Source organism: Trichomycterus rosablanca, chromosome 3 (assembly GCF_030014385.1).
Source record: "Trichomycterus rosablanca isolate fTriRos1 chromosome 3, fTriRos1.hap1, whole genome shotgun sequence".
Lineage (NCBI taxonomy): Eukaryota > Metazoa > Chordata > Actinopteri > Siluriformes > Trichomycteridae > Trichomycterus > Trichomycterus rosablanca.
In genome coordinates this window covers 33,919,919-33,937,511 of record NC_085990.1, presented here as the reverse complement: position 1 = coordinate 33,937,511, position 17,593 = coordinate 33,919,919, and the positions used below count along the sequence as shown (strand labels likewise).

Here is a 17,593-nt window from a genome sequence, read left to right as displayed (position 1 = left end):
GGGCGCTGTTGGCTGGATGTTTTTGGTTGGTGGACTATTCTCAGTCCAGCAGTGACAATGAGGTGTTTAAAAACTCCATCAGCGCTCATACCAGCACAACACACACTAACACACCACCACCATGTCAGTGTCACTGCAGTGCTGAGAATGATCCACCACCCAAATAATACCTACTCTGTAGTGGTCCTGACCATTGAAGAACAGCTTGAAAGGGGGCTAACAAAGCATGCAGAAGAACAGATGGACTACAGTCAGTAATTGTAGAACTACAAAGTGCTCCTATATGGTAAGTGGAGCTGATAAACAGTGAGTGTAGCCGCTCAGGTGGCGCAGCGGTAAAAAGACAAGCGCTGCAACCAGGGCTGGATTTCGAAGGAGCGTCGTTTCGAATCCAGCTCTGCCTTCACGGTCGAGGCTGGGCGGCTATGGACAACGATTGGCCTGTTGTCCGGGTGGGGGGCGGGACTTGAGACCGTAGGGGATGCTCTCTCAGGAACGGGGCGGTTGCGCCCTCTGCTGGCTGGTTGGTGGCGCCTGTATGGAGACGGGAGGGGGTGCGGCGGAGTGTGTGATCCTCCGTGCACAGTACTCTGCCACGCTACACTCGTCAAGTGTGGGTGATAAGACGGTCGATTGGCTGTGCACGTTTCGGAGGAGGCGTGGAACGGCCTCTTCAGCCCCAATCAGGAGCAGGAATCCGCACTAATGAGAGGATGATAGATGGGATAATTGGACGCGCTAAATTAAAAAAAAAAAAAAAAAAAAAAAAAAAAAACAGTGAGTGTAGAAACAAGGAGGTGGTTTTAATGTTATGGCTGATTGGTGTATATAGCCTATTTATTTTAGGCTGATACTTGAACTGATTTTTAGTGCATGTGATCATGTGCTTATTTTAAAACAGAATTAGATAATGACCCTAGACATAAGCCAAAATAAATCAAGGCTGGTTTCTGTAAAAGAAAGTAAGGGTGCTGGTATACCTTAGCAAATCCCCTAACTCAAGTCTCTTTAAACAATCATAAGTGATGTTGAATAAAAACAAGAGTAATTTGTGAATTCTCTTGAATGTTTATTTAACTGACAAAAGTAAAAAGAATACATTTATAATGTTTTCACTGACCACATTCTATTTGACTATGAAGCCTCGTTTTTATAGCACATGAAGAATCACGCCTGGCATTCTCTTGCTAAAATAATCGTGGTCTTTCCAGACAAAAACTTCACTTTGTTGGCGGCAAATATTTCTCACGGTTGCTTTACAATAGAAATACAGTAAATAAAAATAATTAACTGAAGGAAAAAGTGCATCCTGTTAACCACCACATGATGGTCGACTTCACATGATGTAAAAGCAAACATAATTTATTAGACAAGGCCACCTTCTTCCATTGCCTCTTGGTGCTGATGCTCCAGTTATGAAGGGAATGTCAGCAAGGGCACTCTGAATGGTCTGCGGCTATGCGCTGTGTGTTCTGACACCTTTTTATCATAGCCAGCATGAACCTTTTCAGCAATTTTTGCTACAATAGCTCTTCTGTGGGCTTGAACCAGACAGGCTTGCCTTCTCTTCCCACGCTCATCAGTGAGCCTTGGGCGCCCTGTTGCTGGTTAATCAGCTCTCCTCCTTTGGACCACTTTTGGGAGGTACTAACTACTGTAAGCCAGGGGGGCAGCACGGTGGCTAAATGGGTAGCACTGTCGCCTCACAGCAAGAAGGTCCTGGGTTCGATCCCCAGGTGGGTTGGTCCGAGTCCTTTCTGTGTGGAGTTTGCATGTTCTCTCTGTGTCTGCGTGGGTTTCCTAAGGGTGTGCGGTTTCCTCCCACAGTCCAAAAACATGCAAGTGAGGTGAATTGTAGATACAAATTTTTCCATGACTGTGTTCGATATAAACTTGTGAACTGATTAATCTTGTGTAATGAGTAACTACCGTTCCTGTTGTGAATGTAACCAAAGTGTAAAACATGACGTTAAAATCCTAATAAATAAACAAACAAACTTTCTGGGTTTAATTCCCAGGTGGAGTGGTCTTTCTGTGTGGAGTTTGTATGTTCTCCCCGTGTCTGCATGGGTTTTCTCCAGGCACTCCGGTTTCCTCCCACAGTCCAAAGACATGCAGTCAAGTTAATTGGAGCTACTAAAATTGCCCTAGGTGTAAATGTGTGTTTGTTTGCCCTGTGATGAACTGGAGACCTGTCCAGGGTGTTTTGTACCTGTCGTCCTGTAAGTCGTACCCACTGCTACCGTAAATGGAGTAAAGCAGTGGTAAAACAATAAATAAATGAATTTTAAGTATTTCGGGGTTTTTGTTTATTCCTTTCTCCGAGAGAGAACAGTAAATAAATAAAAGAAATAAAACCCCTTAAAATGCCTTAAAATACTGTATATCCCTTACAGGTATATGTCTGTTTTTTACCTGAACTGCATACAATAGGGATGTAACGATACACTCTACCCATGATGTGATACGATTCATGATACTGGGTTCACAATACGTTTTTTCCCGATTTTTTTTTTAAAGAAAATAAAATAAAAAACTGTGTTTGTGCTTATTCTTTATCTAAATAATGAATGCCCTTTTATTTCTGAGGTAGGTACAAACTATGCTAAATAATGCTTGTTGTGTAAAAAAAACTGAAATGAAATTTTAAAACAAATCCAACATTATATAAATAAATAAATAATACAAATAAAGAAAGCATCCTCACATAAATACATTTTGCTGGAAAATCCCCTACCTGGCAACTTTGTGAAGTGCCATCAACTAGGCGAGGTGAATAGCGCCAGTGCCCTCTGCTGTTTAAAGTGAATATCGATTTATCTTAAATGAATAACCGATTTGAATCGTGGCACATGTGCACTGATTTTTAATTGTCTTGTGGTGCATCGTTACATCCCTAGTATACAACACCTTTTATTGTTGAACTAGCTAAACATTTTATATAGTCATGACCTTTATTGATGATCTAATACAAAAGTTTGTTTACATTTAGTGTAATAAGTTATAGCTTAGTTGCCACTCAAGTACATTGGACTTTTATCTCAGACACATTCTTAGTTGGCTTTGACTTTCAAAATTTACATTGTATAGGGTATCTGGTAGACTAAATGTCACACAGGAACATTGGGCCTGGGGACCTGAGGTCAATTCTAGTCTACAGTCACCCTCTGTAAGGAGTTTCACATCTTGTTTTTTTTATTTTCCATGTGGGTTTCCTTTAGGCACTTTGGTTTCCTTCTACCTTTTAAAAACATTCTCAAAATATTGGCTTCCAGCTCCTGTAAATTGCCCCTAGGTGTGAGTGAGTATGTAAGTAAATAAAAGTGTTTGCTGCTTCAATGTTTAAAATGTAAACAATCAGATTATTTAAGAAAGATTATCAGACATGCAACAACGCTAAACAAACAATATAGATTAACTAAGAGAGAGAAAACACATGTAATTCTGTACAGTTTATTACAAAATGAAAGCTGGCTGCATACATGAGTGGAATGACATCACTTGGTTATTTCTAGTGATTTCTTTGTCTAGGCATTCACAAATGCAAGGTTTTCCAGCATAAGTTTTGGGCTAGCTATAAAAATTTGGACATGCGATTCCCCTCTGTTGTCAAACATTGTTGGATGATAAATGGTAAATGTGTGAATCAGTGCTAGCAGCAGCAGGCTTTTGGCTGCAGCTCCTCTGCTTGATGTCCTGAAGGGATTCTGCAACACTATGATCTCAGTACTTTAAAATGCAGAGGTTTGGTGTTATTCCTGCCACGTGTAATTAGTGTCTACTGTAATAAAAGTTTTGGCTGTCGTTTTATCTGATAACGAAGACAAATTCTCACTATTGTTTTCTGTTCTTGCCCTAGCATGTCTGTTCCGGTACAACTTGCTGTCCTTTGTCTACCTCATCTACCTCCTGCTCATCCCACTGTTTGCAGAGCCAACAAAGACAACAATGCAAGGTGAGAGGCTCGGGTCAAGCACTAGGTGCTGATATACCACTATCCTGAATAAAGAGTAATAATTAGCATCTGCAGTCTGCATGTAGTTAGAGAACTTGTTCCAGATGATTTACTAGGAGTAATTACAAAATTGACGAATATACAAAAAAGATTGGACAATGTTATGTTAATGTGTTTTTTACTCAGCTGACTTTGTTTATACAGATAGATAGATAGATAGATAGATAGATAGATAGATAGATAGATAGATAGATAGATAGATAGATAGATAGATAGATAGACAGACAGACAGATTAAAGTACACACCATTTTATTGTACAACACTATGTAATTAAATAAATAGAATAGTATTAATAGAATACGTAGAATAGAATTGTATCTCAGTGATTTAGACATTTTTCACATCCCTTGACACAATTTATTGTGTTGTGTGATGTGTAAAGGACATCATTTTCATTTTACCCATCAAGCAACACTTAATCCCCCATAATGACAAAGGGCAGTTGTAGCTTAGTGTTTAAGGTACTGGACTAGCAATCAAAAAAAGTTGCTGGTTCAAGCCCCACCACTGCCAGGTTACCACTGTTGGGCCCTGAGCAAGGCCCTTAACCCTTGATTGCTTAGACCAGACCTGGGCATTGTACGGCCATCCTCAACCGGGCCGCATGAGGTCCGTGGCAATTAAAAATCAGACGTAAATGAATATACATCATACATGCCATACAACAAGATTGTTTTTGAAGGGAGTGCTATTTTTTTAATTTTCCGTAAGTTTCGATTTACGTGTGTATCCAGATTCACCGTAATGTGTCGGCGAACAGAACTAGGGATGCACCGATCCAACTTTTTCAGTTCCGATACCGATCCGATACATATACTTTGCATATCGGCCGATACCCAATACCGATCCGATACCATTGTTGAATTAATAAACCGTATACTTTATTATGTGGGAAAGACTTACAAAGTGCTTCTATATGGTAAGTGGAGCTGATAAAATGGACTGTGAGTGTAGAAACAAGAAGGTGGTTTTAATGTTATGGCTGATCAGTGTATTTTTACAGAGGTTAGTAGGTCCTATTATATTCTGGATGATACCTATAGATTTTATAATGGAAAGCATCCGACGCTGCCTTGGTGACCAAATCAATCCCAGTATTCATTGCAGAAAAATAAACATAACTGAAAGGGGCGGAGAAACGAATAGAGTTATTATCAAACGTAAATAAAATATTACTGATTTTTAACTTGTATAAACTCGTTATCGGTACATGAAGGGAAATGTTATATTGACGTTAGCGTTAGCGCTGTGCTACCTCAGTTCATTGGTTTTAATGGCAAGATGCTAAATGCTAAACCCGATGGAATCGCTGTGTAAGTAGCACGTTCGAATAACCTGACTTATAAGTTGATGACTTATTAGAATCCTCTCTACTGAGGCAGCCGCTTATGTAGACAGTAAGACAGCGAGGCAGCTCCTTAGGTTTTCGAACACACCCAAAATGAGAAAAACAGTAGTAGCTTAAATAACTTTTTCAAATAAACTTATCCGTAAATATTTAGTGCAAACAGTAATTCAAAATAAAATATAGCAGCTAAACATGAGTAATAAACATGTTGCCATCGAACTTGTTAGCATAGCAAGCGTGAAATACCTCCATGCAGCTGACTCTTTGGCTCGCTCCATGTTGCTCTTTTTGTTTGTGTTATACGCCATACGTCAGCAGCGCGTCCTGTATGGGCTTAGCATGCGTCGCAAACGAACGTATCGGACCCATGGTTTGGCCTGATTATCCGATATCCGATCCATCTCATTTTGGTAATATCGGGACAGATATCCGATCTTAATATCGGATCGGTGCATCCCTAAACAGAACTGAGTGTGATTGACGGTCGAGTTTTTAACAAGACATGAACTTCTGAAGTATTTATTCACTGAAGTCAGATGTAAAGCTGTTTAAGGATCACAATTAAGGGTTTAAATTGCTGTTACGGTACTAAACAGAGAAATACAAGAACATGAATGATGTGGAACGTCACACCAGCTTTGTGTCAGGACCAGCTTTGTGATTTTAAAAAGAATATCCAACAACTGAAAGGACTGAAAAACAGCAAATTAGGTAATTAGACTCGAATAGCAAAAGAACTTCGTGTAAAGTTTAAAAACCTGCACATTTTGTTCACATTTGTTTTGAGAAATTAGTTGATTAAATAGTGAAATAATGTTAATGTTTTTACTCTGCCTACTTCTCATTTTCTGATGGTAACATCTAAACAGATTATCAGAACTGTACAATTTACTGCTTTTTATAAAGAGATCAAATTAATATTGAGCAGAATTAAGTTCACCTTATTGGTCTGGCCCTCCACAACAGTCCCAGTTTCTTATGTGGCCCCTTGGAAAATTTAATTGCCCACCCCTGGCTTAGACTGTCACAGTACTGTAAGTTGCTTTGGATAAAAGCATCTGCTAAATTCCAAAAATGTACATGTAAAACATTTTAGGAGTTTTTAAAATTAATTAAAAATTGATTTGGGCTGTTTAACCTATTCTTCATGGCAGAGCTCTATCTAATGGAATTACAATGAGATGGGTTTTTGCTGGGCCACTCAAAGACATTCAGAAACTTGACATGAAGCCACTCCAGTGTTGTTTTGGCAAGGTGAACTATTACCCTAGTTTACATTGTTTGTGCACTGGAGAATATTTGCTTCAAGGATGTTCTTGTATCCGGCTGCATTCATCCATCCACCCCTTCATTGTAACTAGTCTTTCTGTCCCTGCTGCAGAGGAGAACTCCTATAGCTACCACCATCAAGTTTCACCATAGAGATGGTATAAGCTTTGTTGTGTAGTGTCTGTTTTTTATTTATTTAGTTGTTTATTTTTATTGGATATAGTATTTCTGTTCTAGCTGAAGAGTTAAAATTTCATCCTCATAAGTCTTTAGAAAAACTCATCTTGGCTTCCATCTTGGCACTCTGACATTAAGGCTTTTTTTATGGAGTGCTGCAATGATGGCTGTTCTCTCATCTCTGACCAGGACTTTTTGGAGTCACTATTTGTTCTCTCACCTCCCTAACTAAGACTCCTCTGCCCAGATGCCCAATTTGGCAGAACAGTGAGCTCTATGAAGGTTTAAGCCTGTGCCAAGCTTTTAAATGATTATTGGGGCCACTGTGGTCCTGGAAAAAGTCACAGTTTTCTTGGTAAACAAATTTGAACTTAGATCTATTAAACGTCATGTATTCTTTTCTATAAAGTTCACTGAGTACAGTAGAAATTGTACCCTTGAGGTCCATAATAAACTATTATAAACAATGAATATTGGTTTAGGAAAGGAAGTGACTGCCCAGATTATAGGAATGTCAATTTATGACATCTGTATTTTGCTATCAGGGCAAAAAAACAGGATATGATTGTAATTAAATAATCTCTGGAGTTGTGTTCTCCTGGGCTGAACCAAATTGCTTGTAAACATACACTACATGACCAAATATATGTGGACTCCTGACTGTGGGCTTGTTGTTTGTCCCATTCTAAAACAATGGGCATTAATATGGAGTCTCTCCTTTCCAGCCTGCATTCCGGTTGAAAGGCTTTTCACAATATTTTGCAGTGTGGCTTCGGGAAATTTGACTCATTTTGTCAACAGATCATTTGTAAGGATAGGCACATATGCTGGAAGAGAAGGTCTGGTTCACGAATAACGTTCCGATTTATCGTTAAGTTGTTTAGTGGGGTAGAGGTCAGGGCTCTGTGCAGGCCACTAGATTTGATTCACTAGAAACTCATCACACAATGACTTCATGGAGCTCACAGAGACACACAGTCATATTGTGGGAGGAAAGAGATTTTTAAACTGTTGCCACAATGTTGGAAACAAATTTATTTTACAATGCATTGTATACACATGTTAGCAACTGGTGTGGCTAAAACATCTGAACCTCTTTTGGCCATATGGTCCACATTAAACTTAATAAATCTATGGGGTGGCACAGTGGCGTGGAGGGTAGCACTGTTGCCTCACAGCAAGAAGGTCTCCCCAGGTTGAAGAGGTCCAGGTCCTTTCTGTGTGGAGTTTGCATGTTCTCCCTATGTCTGTGTGGGGTTTTTTTTCCCCAAGAGCTCTGCTTTTCTCCCACAGTCCAAAGACATGTAAGTTAGGTGACTGGAGATACAGAATTGGCAAATACAGTGTTTGACATTGAACCTGACACTGATGATTTATGTGAAACCTGTGGAACTATGTGTTCTGTCATGAATTTAATGAAAGTGTAAAACATAATGTTAAAGTTCCAATTAACAAACAAACAAATATAATAAACCAGTGCCATGTGGTACAGACAAACACTTTGTAACTTTAAAATATGTCCAGATTTTAAAAAGCAGTAACATGTAAAGTTTAGTAAAGTTTCTTTAAACTTTTCCCACATTGACTAAACATACTGCAGCAGCAACAGTCGGTGAGAGCTCCAGTAAATGATGACTGTGAAAAGTCAGAAGAATAGGAATGCAGTGTGTGTACACTCCTCTCTCACCCTAAACACTCCCACACGTGTCATCAGTTCACCAGTTCAGCTAATACTTCTTTACGCCTGTCAAAAAACCCCATCTACTTCAGCTTACTGCATGCTGGACTTTAAATGAACCTAGCTTAGTAATTCAAATATTTGTTTGTATTTTTCCCAGAAATTCCACATGCTTTTGACATTGTCTTTATTTGGCAATTGTTTTTAGACACAATTAATCTTTATTTTTATCTTCAGCCTAGTCTATCATTTATATTAGGCCTTCTCCCTATAGGTAAATGTTTATGCACACCTCAGTCTGTAGTGGTAACTATATTCTTCATCAGTTGCACTTTATCTTAGATGAAATCAGTTTGACTGGATAGGTACAATTTGCTATTATCTGGCTAAAATACTTGCCTCTTTTTGTCACAATACTCAATTACCCTGTGTGTTGTGTATCTGGCCAGACTGGTGGCATTGCTGAGACAGGACACTCAGACCTTGGCAGTGGTTGACTGCTGAACAACCCGAAAAGTCAAGTGGTATTAAATATTAAATGTATAACACAGTGATTCTCAAGCTTGTCATGGTCTTAGCTTCCCTGTAAATTATTCCCAGTTCATGAAAACCCAATATGACAGTAGTATTCAAATTATACTCATGCACAACTACATTATTTGGCCAAAAGTATAAGGACTACTCTTTTAATTATAAAGTCCAGGTGTTTAGCCACACCTATTTCTAACGTGTATAATATCAAAAAGTAAATGCATACAATTCTAAGGCAATATTTTGGAGGATAATTAATAATAATAAAAATAATCATAATAACGCCCATCATTAATTTAAAGTGCCTGCCACAATTCCGGATAAAAATAGGGTGGCATCAAAAAGGGCATCTAGTATAAAAACTGTGCCAAATCTGGCATGCAGATCAGATTCACTGTGGTGATCCCAAAGTACAGAAAGTACATTTTGCTGAAAGAAAAAAATACATTAAAAAAGAAATGAAAAAAAAACCTTACACAGAAAAAAGGACCATGGGAAAAATGTTGCTGTGTGGCACACCCATTATCAGCTACCCTATACTGTAGTGCTCCAATATAATAATAATATTTTTTTACAATAGTAAAGGCAATGTATGACATATATTTTTACTCAATTCACCCCCCACCACTGCACACTGTTTCTACATTTTAGTAACTAAAGGAAATGTATAAAGACCTGATGTCTCTTAAATAACTTATTCATTTTCAGAGATTATGTGGGACATTGCATGAATACAGAATGTGTCGATGTGCCATGCACATTTTGCTACCCTGTGGTGTTACACAAGCATGATTCAGTGTCTGGTTTTACATGTCTCAGAGGACACATTTTAAGCTCTCAGCTTTATATTTTAGACATTGTGGAATAAAGTATATTCAGCTAGTGAATGAGAACTAAAATTGACTAAGTTTAAAGACAGTGGGGTTGAAAATACAGTTTAGGTATCACCCCCCTCTAGAATCAGCAATAAACCTGGTTCTAAAAGCAGCACTGACTGACATATGGATTGTGGATAATAATATAGTATTAGACTAATGACTATATCTGGTCAAAGATGTCTCCAATAACATGTTTTTGACTAAATACACGAAGATTAAGCCAACCCTTTTATGACAAGTCAGACCCTCTGAGGTTGATAGTTGGTGATTATTTAACTGGCTTAGAGGCACATGAAGTGGTGTTTGCTTTTTACACTCTTTGGCACTCATTCTTGAGGCCTGTAGAAACATGTAGCAGGGTAGATTCCAACTTGGGAAAACAACCACTGCAGCAAAATCAATGATATCTTCATAGGTAAGTGCATATATGCAGAAATTAAAATGGTAACACATTTAGATGCAGTGACTTTGTACACATCATAATAGAAGTGAGTATAAATGAGATGCATAGTGCTTTTTTAATGAGAAGAGGTAATTATTGCTAACCCATATTCAAACTGGTCAACATTTAGCCATTGGTTAATATTATGCATAACTGTCCAATTGCATCTAAACCAAATATTAAATATTAAACACTTTATTTCCACATTATTATTACTATTAATGGACACTCACACTCCTCATCATATATACACCCTGTTCTTCAATGGTCAGGACCCACACTGGACCACCACAGAGCAGGTATTATTTGGGTGTTGGATCATTTTCAGCACTGCAGTGACAATGACATGGTGGTGGTGTGTTAGTGTGTGTTGTGCTGGTATGAGTGGATCAGACACAGCAGCGCTGCTGGAGTTTTTAAATATTGTGTCCAATGTCCACTCTATTAAACACTTCTACCTGGTTGGTCCACCTTGTAGATGTAAAGTCAGAGACGATCGCTCATCTGTTGCTGCTGTTTGAGTTGGTCATCTTCTAGACCTTCATCAGTGGTCACAGGACACTGCCCACAGGGTGCTGTTGGCTGGGTATTTTTGGTTGGTGGACTATTCTCAGTCCAGCAGTAACAGTGAGGTGTTTAAAACCTCCAGCAGCGCTGCTGTGTCTGATCCACTCATACCAGCACAACACACACTAACACACCACCACCATATCAGTGTCACTGCTGTGCTGAGAATGATCCACCACCCAAATAATACCTACTCTGTGGTGGTCCTGAGAGAGTCCTGACCATTGAAGAACAGAATGAAAGGAGGCTAACAAAGCATGCAGAGAAACAGATGGACTACAGTCAGTAATTGTAGAACTACAGAGTGCTCCTATATGGTAAGTGGAGCTGATAAAATGGACAGGTAATGTAGAAACAAGGAGGTGGTTTCAATGTTATGGCTGATCAGTGTATATTTATATCATTATCACTACTGCTGTTTATTAATCTATGTGTTTATTAATTTTACTAACTGTTTTATCTTGATAAGGGTAGTATTGGGTCCAGTTTAATGATTCACCTAAAACACTTGGTGCAAGGCAGAAGTAAGAGGTATATCCATACAACACACACCCTCTGAATGTTGGCGTCATGGGTCATGTGTACCTGGCTTTGATCTGCATGGCACCCTTTCAGCTGGGCCACCATGCTGCCTTTTTGTGATCTGCTGGACATTTTTGTCCTGAAAAGTATAGAGCAGGATATTTATGCAGAGCTTGTAAATCTTTGTGGCTTTGTTTGAGTTGTTGCCTCTCTGTATGGGTGTTTGTTTGGTTAAGACCCTCTGGTACAGCAGGAAAGGGGGTAGACAGTCTTTGTTGGTGCACCTTGGCCGCCTTATACGTCACCACCACCAGATGTTGGCCATTATTTGTACAGCCCAAACTCTTTTACATCTCCAGAGGCTAAATTGTTACAAGGTGATGATAGCTGATCTAGTGAAAAGTATAGATGTGTACTTAAAGTGTATAAGATCTAACTCTAGTGTGAATGTATCATTCTGGTGAACTTAATTCTCCAGTTTAGTTGAAACAATTGTCTGAGTCACATTTCTATGAATTCCTTTTCAACTGGAAGGAGGAAAACAGCAGCTGAGGGCCACAAGGGAATCCTCTGCGTTAGCTTCAAAACACATGCAATCTGTCCACTTGAGAGAATGCAGGAGACAAGATGGCTTCCTGAGGAAACGAAGCAGAATAGAGAGGTCATAGGAGAAGGACCTTAAAACTTGTGGTTCTCTGTAAACCAGCTTCACAGCGCTTCCTCAGGAAAATGACTCACCAGCCCTAAAGGGCAAGCAGCTTCAGCTCAGTTCAATCCCACAGATATAAGTTATCCATGTATTAATGTTTGTCTATCAACTTATACTCATTGCTAATTCTTCCTCATTTTTGACTGAATGAGGCACTCTATTCAATAAGCGAAACAGTTTTAGGAGTCTTTCAATTTAAAATGAAGTGGAATTTATTCTCTTGTGGACTTTCTAAATCAATTGCTAAACTTACAATGATTGAAGTTTCAGTCTCTTAATAACAGGGTAAATGCTTTTCTGTTTTGCCCTTTGGGAGTCTTATTTTTCATTTAAATTAGTGCTTCAAGCAGAGCTCTAAGTATAAGTATGTACTCATACAGATACTGTGTTAAACACAATTACACAAAAAGTGGTCACAATCACAATCTTTGTTCTCATGCATATGTTTTGTCAATCAAGATCATACATTAATAATATACACCGATCAGTCATATCATTAAAACCACCTCCTTGTTTCTACACTCACTGTCCATTTTATCAGCTCCACTTACCATATAGAAGCACTTTGTAGTTCTACAATTACTGACTGTAGTCCATCTGTTTCTCTGCATGCTTTGTTAGCCCCTTTTCATGCTGTTCTTTAATGGTCAGGAGTCTCCCAGGACCACTACAGAGTAGGTATTATTTGGGTGGTGGGTCATTCTCAGCACTGCAGTGACACTGACATGGTGGTGGTGTGTTAGTGTGTGTTGTGCTGGTATGAGTGGATCAGACACGGCAGCATTGATGGAGTTTTTAAACACCTCACTGTCACTGCTGGACTGAGAATAGTCCACCAACCAAAAATACCCAGCCAACAGCGCCCCGTGGGCAGTGTCCTGTGACCACTGATGAAGATCTAGAAGATGACCAACTCAAACAGCAGCAACAGATGAGCAATCATCTCTGACATTACATCTACAAGGTGAACCAACCAGGTAGGAGTGGACAGTGAATGGACATGGTATTTAAAAACTCCAGCAGCGCTGCTGTGACTTATCCACTCATACCAGCACAACACACACTAACACACCACCATCTTTCACTGCAGTGCTTAGAATCATCCACCACCTAAATAATACCTGCTCTGTGGTGGTCCTGTGGGGGTCCTGGCCATTGAAGAACAGGGTGAAAGCAGGCTAAAAAAGTATGTAGAGAAACAGATGGACTACAGTCAGTAATTGTAGAACTTCAACGTGCTTCTATATGGTAAGTGGAGCTGATAAATTGGACAGTGAGTGTAGAAACAAGGAGGTGGTTTTAATGTTATGGCTGATCAGTGTAAATTGCTGTACTAAATCAGTTTGTGCAATATTTACAAGCAGGAGTCAAATCATGTTATTTAAGTAGTGGTAAAACAGACAATGAACTATATAGATACTATCTCTATCTATTACAGTTAATAACCATTGCTAGTACCTTGAGGATGGGCACTCTAGCCTCACAGCAAGAAGGTCCTGGGTTCGATCCCCAGGTGGGGCGGTCCGGGTCCTTTCTGTGTGGAGTTTGCATGTTCTCCCCGTGTCCGCGTGGGTTTCCTCCGGGTGCTCCGGTTTCCTCCCACAGTTCAAAGACATGCAGGTGAGGTGAATTGGAGATACTAAATTGTCCATGACTGTGTTCAATATAACCTTGTGTATTGATGAGTCTTGTGTAATGAGTAACTACCGTTCCTGTCATGAATGTGACCAACGTGTAAAACATGACGTTAAAATCCTAATAAACAAACAAACAAACCTTGAGGAAAGGTCACATACCTGCATATTGTTTGTTTTACAGTAATTAGGAAAATTTTCTGTTAACAAAAATAACAGTCAAAGGAATTTAAAAAGAATCTGAAATATTTCAGCCCGCCTACAGAAAACAAAATATCATTTTGAGACATTTAGATTTGAACTCTGAAATGCATTGGCTCTTTTGTTACTGATTTTGTGACTTAGTCATACACTCCCCCCTCACTCTCCATCTCTAACAAATTTATAGACTTCAAGAAGAGCACATATCTCAACCATGTGTCACCAGCTAATCAAAGCACAATCCAGTTTTTATACTGGTATACAGATACCTTTTCCTTGAAGTTGATTTGGATACTGATTTTGAGGAACGTCTAACTGCTGTGTTCTTAGAGTCTGTTGTAATCTCTGGAATTGGTTTTGCACAAGGGAGGTTGGGGCTAAAAAAATGCAGCATACCTCAGAATTCACACCAGTGTATTTGTAATGAACATTTCTGTTCATGGGGAGGCAAAGTGGTAAAGTGGATAACACTGTTGCATCACAGAAAGAGGGGTCTGGGTTTGATTCGCCCTCTGGGCAGCCAGGGTTCCTTCTGTGTGGAGGTTGCATGTTCTCTCTGAGTGCTCCAATTTCCTTTATCAGGTTTAAAGACATGCAGTCAGGTCAACTGGAGCTACTTAATATTGCCTTGAATGTGAGTGTGTGATGGACTGGTGATTTGTCTGGGGGGTTCCTGTTTAATGAATCAGACTCATTGTGACCCTGGCTAGGACAAAGCGATGGTAAAACAGACAATTAATAAATGACAATTTCATTTGAGGGTTATTTTTGGTTATTTGAGAGGGCATAAGTAGCACTGTTACTTTGCTAATTAATAAATTATTATGTGAAATTTATACATCAACAACCCATAGTGTTTTCAATTAAAATAAAATGAGGCTGGCAAATGGCATGGGCAATAATTGCTGTACTTTCAAATACTATTTTTTTTAAGTTAAACCAGTACATATAGTTAATACATTACACAAGGGCTATTTAATTATAATAAATAAACTGTATTCACACACATACATGTAGCGTAATTATAATGTATTTATTTATTTTCATTTACATTAACCGCTTCATCCTGGTCATGGCAAACAAGTCAACCCGTAAACATTTTATGCAAGGCAGGAATACCCTGCCTTTGGTGCTAATACATCACAGGGCTTTGACCATCCTCTCCCTCAGACATAGCCAATCATGACTGTAGATGGCCAGCCAGCCAGCTGATAACACAGCTGAAATTCTAACCCAGATCTCAGAAATTACATTCTTGAAATTGATACAACGATAAATCAGAAGGTGTTAGTGCAGGTTCTGGGTTTCTTGATTTCTGTCTGTGTGGTGTTTTTTATTAACTTCCTCCAGGTAATTAATTTTCCTTCCACCTTTTAAAAAACATGCTGTTGCTTAGACTGGTTATTTTACGCTGCCCCTAGGCAGAAGTAAACGTGAGTAAGTTTGTTGTAGCCTGCTATGATTTAAAGCCCTTTCCCAGGTGTATTCTCATTTATGCACAGTGTTAACAAATAGACTTTGTATTTATCACACTTCTGATCTGGGTAGAGAAGTTACTAATGTTAAATGTGAAGTAAATGATCAAACTGACTGATAAATGAATTTGTTATTGCATTTCTTTCTCTGCCTAATGGCTTTTTTGTTAAACTGCAATGTTAAGAAACTTAAGCTGTTTTAAAATATATATATTATATTATATATAAACTAGTTTTAAGAAATATAGATTAAATATTTTTTTCCTCAGCTATGTGTGTGAATTGTTTTGATTCATTTGTTAATTACTTGCAAAAAATCATCTGAACTTTTTTTACCTGGACCCAGAAAATGGTTGTCCAACAATGAATTGATTCAAATCAGTGACTTCAGTGGCTACATCAGAGCCTCTTTGTGTTACAATATTTTACATATTATTTATATATTATAACTGCATGACACTGAACTTCCTTTCAGTATTGTGTTTTTTGGGTTGACTGATAGTTGATGACATCCTTACTGATGTTCATTAACGGAAGCCAAGTTTAAACACACAAACCTCTTAAGTCCCATGAGCCAAAATCTCACCAGAGAACTGTTCGAATGGTCTAAGTTCAGCTTAGTTCTACCTTTGGCAAGCCTGAATCAGGAGGGGTTTGTGTTTAAATACAATTAATGAGATGAGATTTCAGCGTTTGGTATAACAATATTGGGCTTTGACATGCATGTACAATTACATAGACTAGGCATTGCTTTCTCTTGGCTTGGCCAGACTTTATTTCCTTGCTTAAGATCCACAGACCTATTTGAAAGGTCTAACTGAGGTAGTGTTGGACCAAAACACAGAAACCCATTCAATCATCACAGAATGGATGAAGTAGCCCATCAGGGGAAATTGAAATCAGAGCCTGTTGCCCAAATAGTGAGCCGACAGAAACACGCTAACACAACCTCCTTTGTTTGTGTGCACCGACATCACAAACACATCTGGTCTATATATCAGCTTCCTGTGGCAGGACTAACCTTTAGCAGTCTATAAGTTTACCCTTTTGTACTGTAACTGATATACAATGTACTAATACTAGGTAGGACACTCTTACTCTGTAAGGATTCAAGTGTTGGAAACATTAGTCTAATTTTGTTTCATCTTTAAATAATTAAATGACAAAATTGCTGCAGATTTGTCAGGTTTTAACCCATTCCAAAGCAACTTTGAACTGTTGAATTAAGATCTAATGACTGCAAAGGCTACAGAAATTCACTGAACACATCATGTTCATGAAACCGGTTTAAGATGGCTTGTTCTTTGTGACAAAGATTCATTCCTTAGACAGTGCCCAATTATGTCTGTAGAGCGGTGGCCTGCAAAGACTTGAACCTCATGCTCAGCAATAGAGTTACTACTGAGAAATGGTCGTTTTTTTTGGAAAATATTTTGGAAATAGGTTAAGCGATAATGATCAGTTTCCATTACCGTTTAACGTATGCTTTAGTACCTACAGTGTATCACAAAAGTGAGTACACCCCTCACATTTCTGCAGATATTTAAGTATATCTTTTCATGGGACAACACTGACAAAATGACACTTTGACACAATGAAAAGTAGTCTGTGTGCAGCTTATATAACAGTGTAAATTTATTCTTCCCTCAAAATAACTCAATATACAGCCATTAATGTCTAAACCACCGGCAACAAAAGTGAGTACACCCCTTAGTGAAAGTTCCTGAAGTGTCAATATTATGTGTGGCCACCATTATTTCCCAGAACTGCCTTAACTCTCCTGGGCATGGAGTTTACCAGAGCTTCACAGGTTGCCACTGGAATGCTTTTCCACTCCTCCATGACGACATCACGGAGCTGGCGGATATTCGAGACTTTGCGCTCCTCCACCTTCCGCTTGAGGGTGCCCCAAAGATGTTCTATTGGGTTTAGGTCTGGAGACATGCTTGGCCAGTCCATCACCTTTACCCTCAGCCTCTTCAATAAAGCAGTGGTCGTCTTAGAGGTGTGTTTGGGGTCATTATCATGCTGGAACACTGCCCTGCGACCCAGTTTCCGGAGGGAGGGGATCATGCTCTGCTTCAGTATTTCACAGTACATATTGGAGTTCATGTGTCCCTCAATGAAATGTAACTCCCCAACACCT

General features: G+C 39.0%; 1 protein-coding gene across 1 annotated transcript in view; it reads left to right on the top strand.

The window, feature by feature from the left end:
• LOC134309834 (piezo-type mechanosensitive ion channel component 2) overlaps positions 1-17,593 on the top strand; it is a 142,637-nt gene that overhangs the window by 16,692 nt on the left and 108,352 nt on the right. Inside the window, exon 2 of the mRNA XM_062991193.1 lies at positions 3,860-3,955. Within this exon, the coding sequence (XP_062847263.1) occupies positions 3,860-3,955 (96 nt within the window). The remainder of the gene's footprint in view (positions 1-3,859; positions 3,956-17,593) is intronic.